This window comes from Nycticebus coucang, chromosome 18 (assembly GCF_027406575.1).
Source record: "Nycticebus coucang isolate mNycCou1 chromosome 18, mNycCou1.pri, whole genome shotgun sequence".
In the NCBI taxonomy this organism is placed as follows: domain Eukaryota; kingdom Metazoa; phylum Chordata; class Mammalia; order Primates; family Lorisidae; genus Nycticebus; species Nycticebus coucang.
This window is the reverse complement of record NC_069797.1, coordinates 53,065,534-53,083,762: the sequence shown is the minus strand read 5'-3', so window position 1 is coordinate 53,083,762 and position 18,229 is coordinate 53,065,534. Positions and strand designations below refer to the sequence as shown.

The 18,229-nt window shown below is 50.0% G+C and overlaps 1 protein-coding gene and 1 long non-coding RNA gene across 8 annotated transcripts in view; one reads left to right on the top strand and one right to left on the bottom strand.

The window, feature by feature from the left end:
• The window catches only part of HOXB3 (homeobox B3), a 55,748-nt gene that overhangs the window by 2,745 nt on the left and 34,774 nt on the right, over nt 1-18,229 (bottom strand). For 4 of the 7 annotated variants that reach the window (XM_053570130.1, XM_053570132.1, XM_053570131.1 and 1 more), the window contains exon 3: nt 407-3,955. In XM_053570130.1, the coding sequence (XP_053426105.1) occupies nt 407-851 (445 nt within the window). In that variant the 5' untranslated portion in view covers nt 852-3,955. The remainder of the gene's footprint in view (nt 1-406; nt 3,956-18,229) is intronic. The other 3 variants (XM_053570127.1, XM_053570128.1, XM_053570133.1) reach the window with 2 other exon arrangements.
• Nucleotides 3,946-7,457, top strand: LOC128570742 (uncharacterized). Its single transcript, XR_008375620.1, has 3 exons — nt 3,946-5,681; nt 5,798-5,816; nt 6,032-7,457. It is a non-coding gene; the product is annotated as an uncharacterized LOC128570742 (long non-coding RNA).

The following is an 18,229-nucleotide window of genomic DNA, read 5'->3' as shown; positions in this document are numbered from 1 at the left end:
CAGGACCCTGGAATGTGGCGCCAAGAGACTGCCGTGCCTGGAGGCCGGGATCCGGGGACATCAGGGCATTGTGATTAATACCCACAGTAATCATACTTAATAATAATCAATCCTGGATGACTCTTCGTCCTTCCAGCAGCACCTCTTGGCTCTGCGGCCTTGGGAAGGTCTCTAAGGCCCAGTACCCAGCCTTCTGAACCTGACAGCTCAGGTGGAGAGTGGATGGAGGGAGAGGGTGTTTGGCGGTGTCAGGGATCATCAGGCGGTGGTGTTACCGAAAATGTGCTGCCACCTGCTAATGTCCTCAGGCCGCCTCGTGGGCACCTAGGGGCTGGGTGCTAGAATAACAGCGACATTCCTGGCTTGGACAAAAAAAGCTGATGAGAGGAAGGCAGAGAGCTGGTACCTGTGCCGGGGGAGCTGTTTTTCAGCTTGGACGTTTGCCTCGACTCTTTCATCCAAGGGAATATCTGTTTGGTGAGGGTGGAGTTGGAGCCGGGACCGCACTTGGGGGGACCGCTTTTGCTGGGCCCGACCCCATTACTGCTGTTGCTAGTGGTACTGGTAGGTGCGGCGCTGGGCGGGGGTGAGCCGGGCGGGGCGGGCAGGGGCTCCGAGGCCCTGGGCCTCATGCAGCTGCCGTTGAGCTCCTTGCTCTTGGCATGAGGGGCAGCGTTGCCCAGGGACTGCAGCGAGCAAGCTGAGCGTTGATAGTCACCCTCCAGGTGCGTGGCAGCCTGAAAGGGGGGTTGAGGGGGGCCGTCGTAGCCGAAGCCATTGCTGCCAGGGTACGAGGAGTAGCCTCCGAAGAGCGCAGCCGTGGCGTTGTCGTAGTAGGTGGCTTTCTGCATCGCTGGGTGAGGCCCGGGCAGTGGGTGACAACTTGCAAGGGCCTGATACCCTCAGGATCGGACATTGGCACCCCTGAGGGTCACATGACAAGCCGGACCCCCTCCCCTTCCCCTCTCTGCCCCCCTCCTCCCGGGTTTGTTCCAAGCGGCTGACCTGTGGGGCGAGAGAAGAGACACAAGGGGGAGAAGAGGACTGGGGCTCCGCTCGAATCCATCTTAGGAACTGAAAAGGGAACTGACATCAATAGGCTTTTTTCTTCTCCCCTCCCCTACATCTCCAGAGCAGATGCTGAGGCCAGGTCCCTGACCTGAAGTGGATTTTTCTTATTTCAAAAATTTAATTTTCAAGGGGAAAAGCCCACCAGTTTTCATTTCTACTTAAAAAAGAAGGACTCTACTCCTTTGGGGACTGCCTAGGTATAGAATTCTACTACTGCAAGCAAGGGCCGTTGCTTCTCTCCGGTCTGTGCACTAGGCTCTGGCCTCTCCTACCCTTCCTACCTCCTTTCCCCCCAACTCGGGGATAGAGTGGCTCAAGGGAGGGAGCAGTAGGAGACACCAAAATCCTCAACACCCTGTTGTGAGCTCAGCAGCTTCTCTGACTCCTGCCTTTGCTTCCCTCCATGTCTGTTTAGGTCTCTCATCCAAGCAAAGTCTAGCCTGGAGAAAAACCAGAGGATCTCAGAAAAAAACAGCAGGGAGAAACAAGTTCAGCAGGGAATCTTCTCTTGTGAGGTATCTTCCCCTAGGCCCTCCCACAAAGGACAACAACAGCCTGACCTAGAAACTTCTGGAAGATTTTTAACCTCCAGAGCCAGCTAAACTCAGCTTCAACCATCCATGGCCCTGCTGCAGGTACCAACACCTCCAGTCTGGGACCTGGCAGCCAGCAGCCCCATGGGGGCCTCAAATGGAGCAGGATTGTTTCTATTTTCCAGGCCAGTTGGTGCTGTGACCATTTGGCCTAGGTCTCTCTCCTCATCTCTCTTTTCTCCTCATTGCCCTTTCCTTGGCAGTCTGTTTTTTTTTTTCCCCAAAAGAGAAGAAGAAAAAAGAAATTGCATAACTGCTGGACTTTTCTACCAAAAATAGGAGAAGTGCCTTCTAAAAGAGAAAATTATTCCTGAGGAAAAAAATCAACAAAGCAATTTGAACAATATTATTTTCTGGGTTGGAAACCTTGTTGACTGAGGTTCCACAAGGCAAAAAAAAAAAAAATGCAATCGCTATTTTAATACAGCCTTTTAAAAGTGTGCCAGAAAAATAAAGAATCAAGCTATCATAAGATTTTTGTTTGTCCTAAAACTTCTGACTGCATTTTTTCCCTCTTTCCTAACCCTTCACCACTTTTCATAAAACCTCTACACTGACCCTCTCTCCTGACATGTGCTTGGAAAACTCAGAATCTCATTCAGCCCAGCTGCTCAACTCCAAAGAAAATAAAAATAGGAAAATAAAAGGACTGCAGGTGAAGGAAGTCCCTCCCACACATAAATCCCCTTCTTAACGGCACAGATTTATACTCAAAAGGGAGCAGGAGTAGCCCTGAGTTCCAATTGGTTTGTAGAAATACACATGGGTCTGCAAAGCAGCAGGTCCTTTCAGGGAGAACCAGAGTTCAATTGACCAGGCTGACCCAGTCCCTTTATTATTATTACCATTAGCCTCTGATGATTTAACCAAAATTAGCTTGGAAGCAGCCCTTGCTGAAGGGGGAATTAATTAACGGCATCGGTTGAGTTTGTTATTAATAGAGAAGAGAATGAAATAAAAACGTTGGCGGGGTTGGCTGGATGGACCCTGGCTTTATTTAGTCTAAATGATTGTTACAGCAATAATAATGGTGATGATGATGGTGATGATAGTAATAATAATAAAACAATAATTTGACTGGACGCCTGAGGCCCAAATTCCTGTCGCTCCCCCTGCAATAAACCCCAAACCATCGCAGCACCGAGACCAGGCGACTGTAGGAAGCAAAGAAGCCAGAGACGCAATAGGAAAGAATGGAGACTCCACTGGCGGTGAGACAGGGCCGGCAAGGTTTGCGCACCCCGGTAGCCCCGACTGCCGCCCGCCGCCAGACTGTCTCAGCCACTGCTGGCTGGCGATGCAACCAGCCGACTATGCTGGCCCAAGGAAGCAAAGAAAAAGCGATTAGGACACCAAAACAGTTATCAGCGGCAGGTTCCAAGCACACCGGCCGACCGAGGGCCGAGCCCTGCAGGCAGCAGCAAGTTTGGGCGCTGGAGGTAACCGAATTAAAAAGCGCCGTAGCAACTCGGCTTCCGGACTTGACTTAGCAGAGCTCCGGGCTGGAGCGCGCGGAGGCCTGGCTTACGTACGGGACAGTGGGAAGAGGGAAAGGTGCCACGGGGATCGGAGATCTGGGATCCAGAACAAGAGGGGGTGGGGAACAGATCTACCAAGCCAAACATATCTATTTCCCTTGCCTCCATGTTGGAAAAATTCAAGCTCCATATGGCTCCTCCGGAGGGAGGGAGGGAGGGAGCCGGTGGCTCCCGACTTCCCCCAAGGGTCTCGCTGGACAAGGGAGGTGAGTCCCCCTAAGAACTCCACGTTTCCAGGCATACCCCTGGGAAAGTAAAGGGAGGGTAACAATAGCAGAGGATGCCCTGGGAGAGGAGATAAGTCACCTTCCAGGACTTAAATTAATGGAAGGAAAAAAAATAAAAGAACAAGAAAGGAAGAGAGAAAAAGGTTGGTCTCTTCTTAGCAGCGGGGGCGGGGGGGGGAATTTAGCCTTGGATCTGGCTGCTGAAAGAAAGAGAAGAAAAGGAGAGAAGCAAGAAGAGAGAGGGAGAGAGGGAGAGAGAGTGAGGGAGTGAGGGAGGGAGGGAGGGAGAGAGAGGGGGAGAGAGAGAGTCGCTGCGTGGAAGGAAGCTTAAAGCTTGTGAACTCTTCTTGAACCGAGATTGGAGTCATATGGGCCATAAATCATTGAGACATACTCTCCGCCATTCACAAACTGATAGCCTATTTCAGTCCAGCTTACCTTAGCCACCGACGAGGGGAGAACAGGCAGACATAATATATATTCACATCGAGCCCCAGCACGAGCGGCCGGCGAGAAATCTCCCCTCCTTGAAAGCAAAGGAAAAAAGACCACTGTTTAAATCTGCGTTGCCCCCCCCCCAAAGCCACCCCGGCTGGGGAGCCCGAGGGGCAGACCGGCCAGAGGAGCCGCGCAGCGTCCGCTTCAATTCACTCGGCTTAGGAGTGGGGGTGCGCAGGAGGAAGGGGGTGGAGGAGCTGGGGAAAAAAATAGAAGACCGAAAGGTGACGGGGCAGCTCAGTTCGCCGAGAATCCAGCTCTCGGCTCCAGCACGGCCAAGCCGCCACAGTGTGGTTGCCCTATAAGACTGGTACGCCCTACTCTCCGTAACAATGGCCTCTGCTTTTGCACAGGGAAAAAAAACCACACAGACACACACACACTCACTCACACACAGGCTCACACACATCCCCACCTCTCCCCCTTTAGCAAGCTTAGATGCCTGATAAGGAGGGAAGGTGGTGGTGGTGGAGGGTGGAAATTTTAAAACCCACACCCCCCAAAAAAAGAGTGAAAAGAAAAGAAGGCAGAGGGCGTTCCTTTTATTTTTAAGAACAGGTAAATTTTAAAATTGATATTGGGGGTTCAGGGAGGAAGAGGAGAGCAAAGGCAAGGAAGGCCAGTGAAGTTCACAGCTCCCCCCACTAGTGAACCCTTATGCTAATTTGAAAAGTAGCGATGGGAGGCTGAGTCAAAGGCAGGCCTCCCCCTGGGTGGGGGTGCAGGATGCCCCTCTGGAGTTCATTCGCAGTTAGAACACTAGGACTTTTTAAAGAAGTAGTTTCACTCCTGCGGACTGGTGGCTGGGTCTCCTGCTTCTCCCACTCCGACTCCCTTCTCCTGAGCCTCCGGCCTCTGCTCCTCCACACCCTCTCTATTTCAATTTCTTCTTTTTTCTCTCTTTCTGAAAATCTCCAGGCTCAGTCTCTAACCAAGGGAGGAGGAAGGCCGGACCTTTTTTATTTTATTTATTTTTTTTTTAGAACAGACAACAAGCGGTGAGTGATGATTTTTAAAACTCAGAACATCTTGTGGGGGGAGGAGGGTTGGGAAGAGGGTGACAAAAGGAGGACCCTGTGTTTAGCTTAAGGTCCAGACTGGCTGGCAGTAAAGATGCTGTAAGAACTTTACAGAGAAGTTTCTGTTAAGATTCTCACCTCTGGATAGGCAGAAGGGGCTAAGAGGTGATAAGGATATTTGTGCTTCTAAGAAGATGAGAAGAACTAGCAGAATGACTTAATTTTAAATGCACTGGCAGAAGAGAAGGAGAATAGTTATTATTATTATTCAGAATAAACCTGTTTGTTTCTCTCTGCTCTGCAAGATTTATGACTCTTGGCACAAGTGAGGAAGGCCACAAAAGCTAAATTTTTCTTAGGTTGTATTTGAGCAGAGTGGTAAAAGGCAAGGAGGAGGCCCGTAGGAGGAAGAAAGGAGCTAAGAATGTAGGTGTCTGCACATTTGAAGTGGGGGTGGGGAAGTCATTGGAGAGGAGGAAAAAGACAAAAAGAGCACCGGGACATTTCCCAAAGCAGAAGTGTTTGCAAATCTGCCTAACTGCTGACTCAGAGCTTAGGGGATAAAATAGAAGGCAGAAAGTCTCCCTTTTCTACAAAAGCAGTTTAGAAAACTGGTTCTCTTAACTTCGAATAGAACCAGCCACTAACTTGTCATTTCGTGGTTAGGATACTTGGCTTTTGCCTTCTCCCATCTGGATGCACCAGGAGAGGCCACTGGGACTGGGGAAGACAAAGGTGAGAGATGGTTTCCAGCTATGGTTTCCCCTCACACCCTCTCATTCCCCACTCAAAGGCACTGCTTTGGGATGAGGAGGGAGTGGTCCCTGGCCTCTGTTCCCCATTTCTTCCAGGTCAGCTAAGTCAGGCCAGGTGAGTTGAAGCGCTGGGGTTTCCTGGGACCTTGCTAAGCAGGAGGAACCTGTAGCCTTCCCTACCCTCCAATAACAGGGGCCACATGCAGAGCCTCAGGCTGCGATGTCCTTAGGATCCTATCCCCTGCCTAAAGAATTGGTCCCCTGCTCTGGGACAAGCTGGGAGAAAGGTGAGGATGGAGGGTGGGAGCATTTTTCTGTGTTTATTAACAGCAACAAGAAAAGAAAATGTCTAAGCCAGACCCAATGTTGGGGCTGAAGCCAAGATCCTCAAAGAGACCCGCTAGGGCCACCTCAAAGAAGTCTGCCCTGAGATCTCTAAACCCTGATTAGAGACCTTCAGGATTAGACCCCATGTAACTTTGGTCCTAGTGAGTCACGGACTGGCCCAGGGAGGCTCCCAGAGCTTAAGGGAACCAGCACCTTTGGTTATTTTTCTCTCTCCCTTCTGAAAATAAAAAAGTTGAGACTGCCTCCACCCCTCTCCTAGCTGTTACTACTACCACTGATGACTGGGAAATTGAGAGAAAAGAAGAACCTATTGCTTCAGGGACTGCACAGCTTTGCCTTGAGGAATAAGAAGAGAGTCCAAAGGGCACCCAGCCAGCTGCTGGCCTGTAAGAAGAGAAGCGGGCCTGGGCCTGGAACTGAGCTGTGGGCGGAGGAGTGTTCCAGAGACAGCGGTGAACCTCTCCTCTCCCCAAGCTTCCTCGACCTTTTGTGGTCCCTCTGGCTACACAAGACAGTAGGGTGGAGTGGAGTGGGAATGAAAAGGAGGGCTGAGGAGCAAGGAAACAACCTGGAGAAAATTTCAGAGGACATGTACCCACAAATGCAGAAGGAGATGAAGGGAGGGCTTCCTAATTTTGGACAACAAAGCCCATTTGGGCAACTAGATCCCAGTTCGGTTTCTTTCTTCCCATTTTTCTTCCTTTCTCAGAGGCTTCTGGCTAAGAGGCCGGGTGCCCCTGATTGGGGCTGGCAGGCTGGAAGGGAGATGATAGAACAGGCACCCCCAAGAGTGCCCCTTTCATTCGAGGTGTTCCTGCAGGCTAGGGGCTTTTCCAACTTCAGGGGACAAAGATTGGGTAGTAAAGAGCTTTAGCAGGGAACTTGTGATGGTGGACACCCGAAGGATCTCAGGGAAGACTTTGGGGTGTGGGAAAAAATGGGATGGGGAGAAGGGTTTAATCATCTCTGACAGTGAAGTCATGATTAAGAGGCAGACTGGAGAGGAGGGACCAATTTCTTCCTGGATTCAGGGAGAGAAATTTGGGCAACTCTGTGTGTGTCTGGGTGTGTGTGTCTGTGTATGAGGAGGAGGGGTTGGGGAGAGAAAGAGAAATCGAAAAGAAAAAGAAAATTGAGAGACAGAGACATTAGTGTAAAGTAATAAAGGCAACAATAATAAACGTAAAGATTAGAGAAAATGTCCCTCTTCGCAGACATCTTTTCCTCTTTCTTTCCATTTCCACAGAGCCACAACACTCACTAGGGGACAGGGAACACTTTTTTTTTTTTTTTTGTAGAGACAGAGTTTTACTTTATCACCCTCAGTAGAGTGCCATGGCCTCACACTACTCACAGCAACCTCCAACTTCTGGGCTTAGGCAATTCTCTTGCCTCAGCCTCACAAGTAGCTGGGACTACAGGTGCCTGCCACAACGCCCGGCTATTTTTTGTTGCGGTTTGGCCGGGGCTGGGTTTGAACCCGCCACCCTCGGTATATGGGGCCAGCACCCTGCCCACTGAGCCACAGGCGCCGCCCTGAACAGGGAACACTTTAAACTCCCCTAAGCAATCACTGGTCACTGCTTTTCTGGACTTTAGTGGTGGAAGTACACATATTTGCCTGTTTCTCCCTCCACAAATCCATCCACAGGCAAACGAAAATTTTTTCAGTAAGGGCAAACTGGCTGGCTCCTTTAAAACTGATTTTGGATCTCAGCCTTGGAGCAAACAAGGATCCTACCCCCAGCTCAAACAACAGAAAATTTGCCTGGCCCACCATGCTCACTAGGGAGCTGGGACCTGGAGCAAGGTGTTTAGGAATGAGTATTTCTGACCCTGTTTGGGTTCCTGGTACCACACCCTTTTCCAGTTTCACTGCACAACTTTGTGGCTGCGGCAGAGTGGTCTAAAATTCACACACTCAGGTGGCACCTGTGGCTCAAGGAGTAGGGTGCTGGCTCCATATACCGGAGGTGGTGGGTTCAAACCTGGCCCGGCCAAAAACTGCAAAAAAAAAAAAAAATTCATACACTCACCCATCTCCTCTTTAGTATTAATAAAGATTTCAAAACTGGGGATTGTAAAATGGAAATTGCTAATGAAGAAGGCTCCTGGCATTTGGATCCCCAATCCTGAACTCTAATATATCAGAGTAGGAAGGAACAAAGGGGTACGGGGAATGAGCAGATCTCTGCCCCTCCACAGAACCCTGTGCAGACCCTGTTCAGCAGAATCAGAATTGAAAGAAGAAAAAAGCCACTACAGTAGGAAGAGAAATATCCAAACTGTACTTTTCCCCATCCTAGATGTGGGGTGCCGCCCTCTTCCTGGCTAAGCATGAGAGTGGGAGGCAGGAAAAAGTAGGGCAGCCAAGAGGGTCTGCAAAGTCTGCTCAGTGACCCACAGAGGCTGCCTGAACACAACTCTCTAGTGCTGTGAGGGAAGTTGGGAGCCTGAGCAAAGCTGGTTCGTTGGTGGTGATACATCCCAGTTCTGAATTAGGGCTCCCGCCTCATTTGCAGTCTTAGACTGGCAACCCACATCCTGCCCCAGGGAATGTCCAGACAAAGGTGGGCAGAGTAAAGAAGGCAAAGGGAGAAAGACTTATCATCTTCTAATCTTGCATAGTTTGGGGGGTAGGGGTGCCGGGAAAGGAAGGGAGAAGCCCAAGCTGGCAAGAGAGGGACAGGGGCCCAGTCCACTGAAAGTGTCTGTGCAGATCTCTCCTGACAGATTGGATGTCTCTCTCCCAGTGACCTCTATTTAGCAGACAATAACTCACTGGATTAATGGCCAATCAAATTGGCCTCCAAATATAAAACCCCAAAGTCAGAATGGGATAGGGCCAAATGCTGGGCCCGCCAACCTTTTGCTTTTTTCCCTTTCAAAATAGTGTTTGAGGCTAGACTTTAGGACAGGCGTCTTCAAACTCTTTAAACAGGGGGCCAATTCATTGTCCCTCAGACCATTGGAGGGCTGGACTATAGTTTAAAAAAAAAACTGTGAACAAATTCCCATGCACACTGCACAAATCTTATTTTGAAGTAAAAAACAAAATGGAAACAAATACAATTCACACTGCTTCGTGTGGCCCACGGGCAGCAGTTTGAGGACGCCTGTTTTAGGAAATAGATTATGTGGCCATAGACTGAGATTTTCAGAGCCCCAAAGATGAGGTGTTTCCAATCTCTTCCTACTCTTTCCTCCCCTAGAATTCATATCTTAAGCCATACTTCCCCAAGCAGCCTGGAAGCCTCCCCTCCCCTGTGGGTTTCCTCATATCCCTGATCACACAAGAAATTTCCTTGTGTGGCATGGTGGCTCACACCTGTAATTCTAGCACTTTAGGAGGCCAAGGCAGATGGATTGCTTGAGCTCAGGAGTTAGAGACCAGCATAAGCAAAAACAAGACCCCTTCTCTACTACAAGTAGAAAAAACTAGCGAGGCTCCAGCTACCTGTAGTCGCAGCTATTGGAGAGGCTGAGGCAAGAGGATCACTTGAGCCCAAGAGTTTGAGGTTGCTGTGAGCTATGATGCTATGGCACTCTACTATCCAGGGGAACAAAGTGAGAGTCTCTCTCAAAAAAAAAAATTAAAAAAAAAAATTTTTTTTTTTTTTTGCTTTCTCACAACCATGTACCTGAGAAACTAGCTACCACTTCTTTCTAATTTTATCTTCCCCCCAATTGGGGGAAGAGATAGAAAATAAGAGCAAGAATAAAGTGTGGGTCTTCCACCATGCAGACCTTCTGTCCTGGTTGCCCTGAGGAGAACTGATAGAGTGGTGTGGCGCTGTGTGTGTGCCTCATCCCAGGAAGAGAGGGCCCAAAGTCCTAAGGGCCTGGGTGAGGCTGGGGAGGTGGTATCTGCTGTCACAGAATCTAAACTCTGAAATCACCGTTCAATCCCTGGGTTGGGTAGGAGGCATCTCAAACTACCATATTCTGAATAACTCCAGCCTTAGCCCAGCACCTGGCAGGGAAAGGGCCTTGCTCAGTGAGATGCAGCTCCTCCTTCCTTAGCTCATCTCCAAATACCAATCCTAGCTAGCTAGCCCCTCTCCACTGCCTTCCATTTCCACTGCTCTCCACTAGGTTCTTCCATGCTGAGAATAAGGACAGCTTCAGGAGAGGAAAAGCCCAGATTTCCTGGAGCTTTCCAGATTTTCTGGAAATCTGGAGCAGATTTCCTGGAGCTAATCTACAATCTACATAACCAACCACTGCTGGAGGCATATTTGTATGTCTGAATATTACAAATAAGCATGTAGTAACCTATACCCTGATGCCCACAGAACTCCAGGACACCCCAAGGAGCTGCTCCCAGAAGTTAAATACACAGAGAGGTACTCAATGTCAGAAGTGGGGAGAACTCAAGCAATGTCCTCTCCAACTCTGCCATTCTTACAGATAGGGAAACTGAGTCCCAGCAAAAGGAAGTGGTTTGTCTAGAGTCATGCTTGGGATAGGCCTGGGAGTTGGGAAGCTTATATTCTAGGCAGTCCGACTTGGCTGTGTGTTAAAAGATAGGATACTCCTTGAGCCTGTGTCTCCTTTTGTAAAGCCTGGACATATGAATGAGGGGCTGGGTTAGGCTAAAGGATCTCTAAGATCCCTTTTGGGCAGAAAGTTAATGATTCTTTATGTGCAGATATAAAAAGTGAGTGACAATAAGCAGGATTAAACTGAGTTTAGACAATTACAGGCACCATCTTGACTAGATGCAGAATATTTTTTCTTGGGATTTAAATGCTTATATCCCTAACCCTACTACTGAGCACAGACCCAATTCCTGGTCCTCCCTTGACCCACCGAGGCTCATGTAGTAAGTTTTACTGCTCTGCTATTCTGTGGAAGGTGGGGTGGGTTGTTTTCTATCCTCATCAAAAAATCAAAAGTGTTATTTTTGGACACAGCAACCTGAGCAGTAAATAATTAATTTATATAATTAAAGGAGAAGGCTTCAACCTGGCAATTTTTAACCAGGCATCAATGCACCCATTGTACCAGTCTAGCCTTCTCACCCGACCCCCACCTCTGCCCACACACCTACCAGCCTCCCCAGTTGCCTCCCCCACAGTTGGAGACCAGCATTCCCCAGATGGCCAGCAGGGTCCACAGAGCCAGATTCTGCTCCCTCCCAACAAAGTTCCATTCTCTACTATTGGGGGGGCCTACTGGGGGAGCCCACCCTCAGCCAGCAGCTGCCCCTCGAAGCTTGCTTTCCCTACCCCTCAAAGCTGTGCTGGGCTCTAAGTCCAGGCTCTTTGCTCTTGGGAAACATGTAATCCACCTTCCCAGTTCAAGATGCCTCAACAATGCAGCGAGTTTGCATTTCAAGAAACTCCCATTAATATCAATTTACTTCACTGAAACCTCGGGTTCTTCATCAAGTTGATGATTTATGATAAAATCAATTAAATTACGGCCACTTAGGGCCCAGCCGCTTCCTCTCAGATTTCATTGGTGCGGGGCCCAAGTGTCTGGTGGAAAAATGCAAGTTTAGCTGGAGGCGAGGAAAGATAATTCTGCGGCTGAGAAAATTTAATGCAAAACAATTTCCAGGCAAAGCTGGGTGTCTGCATAGAAATGCAAAAGCCACTAGTTGGCCGGTGGAAATAACTATCTGGGAGTCAAACTTGCATGGCTCCCTATCTTTGTCTGCCTTTGTGCTCATTTGACCTTTGCCAAGCAGAGACCTTGGGGGAATTTGAGCAGTAATGGTGGGCCCAAGTTTGTCATGGCCCACTCTCCAAACACATATCTCTTGGATGTCCTGAGCTCTACCATACCAGGCCTTTTCCTACGTCCCCCCTCCTTTCCCTACTCAACTATGCTCACTAATTCCCTTCTCTCACTGCAAAGTTAAAGATTCAAAGTGAAGATCAAGCTATAGCTACGTGGGCAGAGGGCACAGGAGGAGGACGAACCAGTGGAGAAGCACAGGCTAGGGGCCAGACCAAGTGACCTCTGTTGCATGTGGCTGTGAGGAAAAAAAGCACAGGCAGGAAGAATCACTACCTCTTGGACAGAGCAATGGGAAGCAAAGTGTGTCCAGTGCTACCCCATCCCACAGTCCCAGAACAAGAGAACACGGAATCTCCCTCCCAGCTTCCAATATGCCTGCTCACAAAGCGATCCTGCAAATCCATCCAACAAGCCCTGACTAGAGCACACACTTCTCCCATATGCAGATGTACTCACACAATACACAAACCCACCTACACATGTGCATGCTTGCACACTCCTTATACCTCACACAGACCTACCATACCAGGTGCCTGCAGAGGGACAGTTCCCACTATCTCCCCCACATCTGGGAAAATAAATCTCAGCACATCAGCCTGGCATCACCTCCCTCCCACTCCGAGGAGAGGGTCTCTCTAGCCTCTGCTCTGTTTGGTTTTTGGTTTCCAGAGCAGGCAGGGAGTAAACACAGCTTCTCTGAAGCCATAAATCACCTCCTCTCCTAGCTTCTCAGCTTAACACCCAGCCTCAGCTCAGCCCTTGTGGTTTTAGCTTCAAATAACCCGCTAGGTGCTAAAGGGTTGAGCCATGGTGGCAGCTGGACTGTGGGAGCAGGACTCAGCAGTCTTCCACCCCCAGTGGCCCCAGCAGATCCCCCTCACATTTCCCTCAACTCCCACAGCTCACAGCTCCCCCGGAAAACCTTCCAGAGCATCCAGCACTCTCCTGGGCAGGAGAGCTCTCCCGGGAATGCTGTCCACATCTCACACGAATAGCTTCACATTCTCCACACTCGCCCTACACCCCAGGTCTCTTTACGTCCTCTCAGCCCCCACCCCGACCCTCTAAGTTGTTCTCATCTTTGTCTTCCTTTAGGATCCAGGCCTGTCCCAGGAGAGAGGGCTGAGGACGGGGCTCTGCCCACACCTGCCTGGCCCTGAGTGCCCCGGCTCAGCAACGCACACTCACCTGTGCAGTCTCCCGCTAGGGCGCGGGCAGCAGCGGGCTGCTGGGCACCGGGGGCGCGCTGGAGCCGACTGCCAGGCCTCGGACCCTCGGACCCGCCTGGGGCTCTGCCGCCGCCGGCCGCCGCATCCCGGTCACTCAACCCCCAGCAGCCCCCGAGCGTCCCGCCGAGCTGGGGGAGAGGCCCGGATGCGCTGGCCCCCACCACGCCCCCGCCCCCGCCCCCGGCTTTGTTCGGTCGCCGCGCCGACGGCCGAGGCGCGCGCGGATCCTGCACGCCGGGCGCTACTCGACCTCTTTTCCTGAGAACCCGGAGCTCCCACTCCACCAGGGCCCTCGAGGGGCTGCGGAAAGAGCGAGCCCGTCTGGCACTGAGCTGGGCTCGGGCTTTGAGAGCGGGCCAAGTTGCCAGGCGAGAGGAGCGGCGACTGACAGAGGGACGGCGCGGGGAGCGCCGGGGGCGCCATGGCGGAAGGCGGGCACACCGGCGGCGGCTCTTCAATGTCACCAGCGAAATGGGTTCCATATGTCCGACCCGGCGGAGAAGGGAGGGAAAGGGAGAGCGTTCTGGGCAGGACAGAGGCGGGGTGGGGGGTAGGGGGCGCGTGGAGGAAGCAGAGTAATGGCGAGGGGGCAATAGGAAGGATTGGAGAGTAGAGAGAGGTTCTCCATTTTCCCTCGAGTTTTCTAAAGCTGCTTAGTCTGGTAGGAACTTTCCCCTTTTCCTTTCTCCTTTTCTTTCCTGAAAGATGAGGGAGGCAGAAGTTAGTAAGGGAAGCATCCCCTTGTGAAGGTGGAGGGTTTGAGAGAAGAGATGTAGATTGGAGGTGAAAGCTCTTAGGTGATGGAACATCAACAACTTCTTGTCCCTAGAGAAAGAAGAGGCCAAACTCACAATGGGGAAGAAAAGCCAATGAAGAATCCCGGAGTCTAGGTGTCCAGTCTGGCCTCAGTCCCCGCCCTACCCCCATGATGGAATTCAGCTTCCAGAGGTCCCAGTGAAGACTTAAGTGTCCAAGCCATCTTGGTCATTCCCTGACACTTCAGTACCTACCATGGCTGCCTCACACCTTATTTAGCACCCCCGGAGGGGTGGGGTCTACTGTAGGATCCTTCTGAGATGGCCTGGCTTTGGGCAGCTTCCTGTAAAGAAAGCTACTAGAAAGTTAGGAAGCAAGGATCTACAGGAGCTTCTCCCTGTGCCTGCTTCCCAAGGGAGTTAGACTCTGTGTTTCTGTCTGTTTTTCTCTTCTCCCTCTCTGCCTTTTCTAACCATTTCTATTGTCTCTGTTCCTTTCTCACACTACCTCACTCCTTGTCTTAGGTGAATTTGAATTGAACCTTGCAAAGGACTTAGGAGTGTCTCCAAATATCACTTCCTGGCTTGCTCATTAGCTGCCTCTTTTCTTACCCTTCCTTTGTGGGGGAACTACCTTATCGTGGAGAGATCCTTTTCTAGAGAGAAAGGGGCAAAGTGAGTGGTTTCCTTTCCTCTTCTGCTCTTCTCTCTTAACTCTATATATGTCCATCTGGGTTGTGGGGCTCCTTCTTCCAGGACAGGCTCCCTTCCCCCGACTCGTCTTTGTCTCTGCTCTGTCATCCTCTTCTTGGGTTCAGGCTTGATTTCTCAGCCCAGAAAGGGTACTTGTTCTCTCTCTGGGTTCCTCTCCTTGTCCTTCATCCTCTCACTCTTCGTCTTTCTGTCTGATTCCTCTGGTCATTAAAGTGTTAGCAGCCAGGCTTCTTAAAGGCAGGGAGATAAACACTACAGTTATACAGAGAAAGAGCATACCAGCAAAGAGTCTGGGGAGAAGATGGGATCAGCAGGCTTCCTAAAGCCCTGTCCACCAGATGCATTCTGCCTCATCCCCTGAACAAAACAAAAGCAAATCAGAGGGGTGGGGAGTACAAAACTGGTAAGAGACAGGATGCTTAATGAACATATATATATATATTAAGCAACAACATCTTTTCAAACTTGCTGATTTGGGGGTTAGGCCCAGATGCCTGGATGGGAGGCATCCGGCCTCACATACGGGGATTTAGTGTGATCATGGTAGCAAAGATGATCCCCCTGCTTTGTCTCCTGGGGAGGAATTTGTGTGTGTTAGGGAAATGGAGAAGGAGGGGGATATCCATACCATCTCTCCTTCCCAGAGCCAGGGAAGACAAAGACCTGAAGGGGGATGAGAGAATAAGGAAAAAAGGGGGGCTCAGACCTCCAGTCACTGGTGGGAGGGGAAATGGAAAAGGGGTAGGAGGAGGAGTTGCAAACATAGAGGTAAGGGGCCTGTGAAACTGGCTCCCAGATCTGCCTGCTAGCTGTAGCCTCGCCCAAAGAACAAATTCTTCAGCCCCCCACTTTTATTCCCCATCCTCTGAAATAGGCTGAATTCAGAAGCTAATAAAAACGATTCTGATTCTACCTTTTCCTTCATGTCTTTCTTTCTGTCCAAGGAAGAGGCAATCCTTCTTCCCCTCTCAGGGACTCTTAAGACTTTGGCCTAAACTCTGGAGCATCAGATTGGGGGGTGAATTAACACCCTACCCTCCACTTTGCAGGTGAGGGAAAATTAGAAATGCTCAGTCTCCCACACTCAAAAAGGGAGTGGAGAAAGAGACTGAAAGTATTGCAGCCTCTCCCCCCCAGACTCTTTGCTGCCTCCCCACAACATTCAGCTTTGTCAAAGCTGCCTATGAATCTAGACTCTCTCCCAATTCCTTTTATCCAGGACAGGCAATGCCCTTACCCATCCCAGCCTACAGTCTTGGCCTCTCCACTTTCTCCTCAGGCTCTTTTCAGCCCAGACTCCCAATTTGGGAGGCTTCGCCCACTGTGCAAATCACTCGTTAACAAGGATGGGGCTCAGTGTTCACTTAAAGCAGAGTGTGGGAGTGAGCTCCTGGAGGTTGCAAGGACTTTGGGCCTAAGTTGCCACTCCACGATGCTGATGCCATGAATAATTAACACCTGGGTGCATGTCATTCTAAATTTCCTGCCCAAAGGTTTACACTTGCAGACAGAGTTAAATATCATATCGAAGATAATTGTGGCTATAAAGTCAGTTGGTCTGGCTCCCGTCAGGGAATAAGCAGCTAGCAGCCCAGACTGGACTTGGTAAAGGCCCTAGCCCTCTGCCCCTCTATTCCATTGCAGGGGCACAGTGCAGGATGTCCCCCAGAAGCCACCTCTGGCTTTGCTCTTGACTAAGTAGCCTTTTTCCTAATGGAGAGGAACTAGAACCTCCACCTGAAACTACAGGGGAAAGTTACAGCTCTCTTCTCGTCTCAGTCTGCATACCATTTGCCCCCTGTTTGGATGGGAGCTTAAGGAGAGGAACACACCCCATGTCCTGGAACACTCTCTACCTTTCTGGGACCACCTAGTTCCTAGAACATTTCTTTTCTAGAAAAACTTGAAAAAACTTCTCTTCTCATTATCCCTAAACATACCCACAGCCCCTCACTTGGCTCAGGAAACTTTTCTTTGTTTCTAGAGGTCCGAGGAAGGCTCCTGTGGTGTGAATTCATTTCCTTGTTTTGTTAGCCTGGAGGGTGGGGAGCCCAGGCTTTTAGCTTCTTTCCCTGCTCTTCACCCTTTTGCCTGCCTCCATTGTCTCCCCCAATTTGGGTAACGCTTTCTCCACCTGCAATGATACCCCAATATACACATCTTATAAATCAAGTTTTAATATCACAACTGAATCCCTTCCATTCCTTTCCAGTTGCAGAGAACTTTGATTTGGTCTCCATCGATTACAATCTTTGCCTTCAACTCCAGTAATTTCTTTCTCGGCTTCCACTTCTCTTGCTCCCAGGCTCCTTATAAGTCAGAGTGGGGTTTGTTCACCCAGAGCTGGAGTTGGAGAAGCCAAACTCCTGGAGGGGAACCGCTGAAAAATGAAGCTCTGTCTGCAGCTGGAGGAATGTTGGCTCTATCAGGCTCGCAAATATAATTTTTATATTAGGTCGTGGTCTTTGACTGGGTTTATATGCCAATGAGGCATTTCTGGTTTACCAAATTTATACAAATCTCGCCTTAATTGATAATCACAGATGCTGTAATTTAAGACCTCCAGCTATAGAGCTTTCATATTAACTGCTGATATATTACTGTAAATCATCTGAAATAACCAACTCCTGGGAGCAAAGCAGAGAGGGAGGAAGTGCCTTGGAGAGTGACTCTCTCCCGGCCACAGAAACAGCCCAGCTTCCACATCATTTTCCATGAGAAATGATTTATCGGAGACATGGCCATAAACAACACAACTGGCTCACAAACACACGCAGACGCGCACACCAGAGCGCGTGCACGCACACACACACACAGAGGTACACAATGGTTGGCATGCCGGCCGAGAAGCTGACACCCATATTGCTATAAATCAAGAAAAAGGTTGGAGGAGAGAGAGAGAGCGCGAGAGCAGGAATATTCCTAAAATCTCTATGCAATGCCTTGATGGGTATAAACACACAGAGTACCGTGTGAAGAGAAATGGCAGGAAATGAAGATGGCTATTTGTCACATTTTACGACAATAACATTAATAACAAACAATAAATTTACATGGACATATAAGACGCGGTAGGTAGTGAGAAATCCCTTCTACTTACAATACCCTAGCCCGCGGTGTGGCTCCGGCTGCGGGGCTGTTTTATTGCTGCCTCCCTTTCTTTTTCTCTCTCTCCCTCTCTCTCTCCCCCTCTCTCTTTTTTTTTCTGGGGGTACAGGCTTGTTTTTCAAAGGACAGTTGAATTGCACGTCAGAAACAGGGAGACCGAGCCTGCGATTTTCCTGACGAATACATATCTATTCTGCAACCTCGGCATTAATTATTTAATGAATCACGTGACAGGGAGGGGGAAGGGGGTCTTTCGATTTCAGGCTCAAAGGACCACTATGACCTTCCCCTTCAGGAGGAGAAATTTTCCTGCAAAATAAGTCCCCCTACCCACCAATGGAATAGTAGCCAGTTCTCTCTCTCCCACACTCTTATCTGTACCTACTACCTCTGCAGCTCCCTAACCACCCCCAGACACACACTTACCCACAGCCCACCTCTCCTCTTTCCCTTCTCTTCCTGCTTCTGCTTAGTTCGTGGAGGTGCAGAAATAGTCTGCAGGGGTGTCTGGGGCGTGGGGGTGGGGTGGGCGCAGAGCCCTTCTCCAAGCCCCCGGATTTCTCAGCTTCTAACTCTTCTCTCCGTATCCTTTAGGATTAAGATTACCTCCCCAACTCTTACTTTCT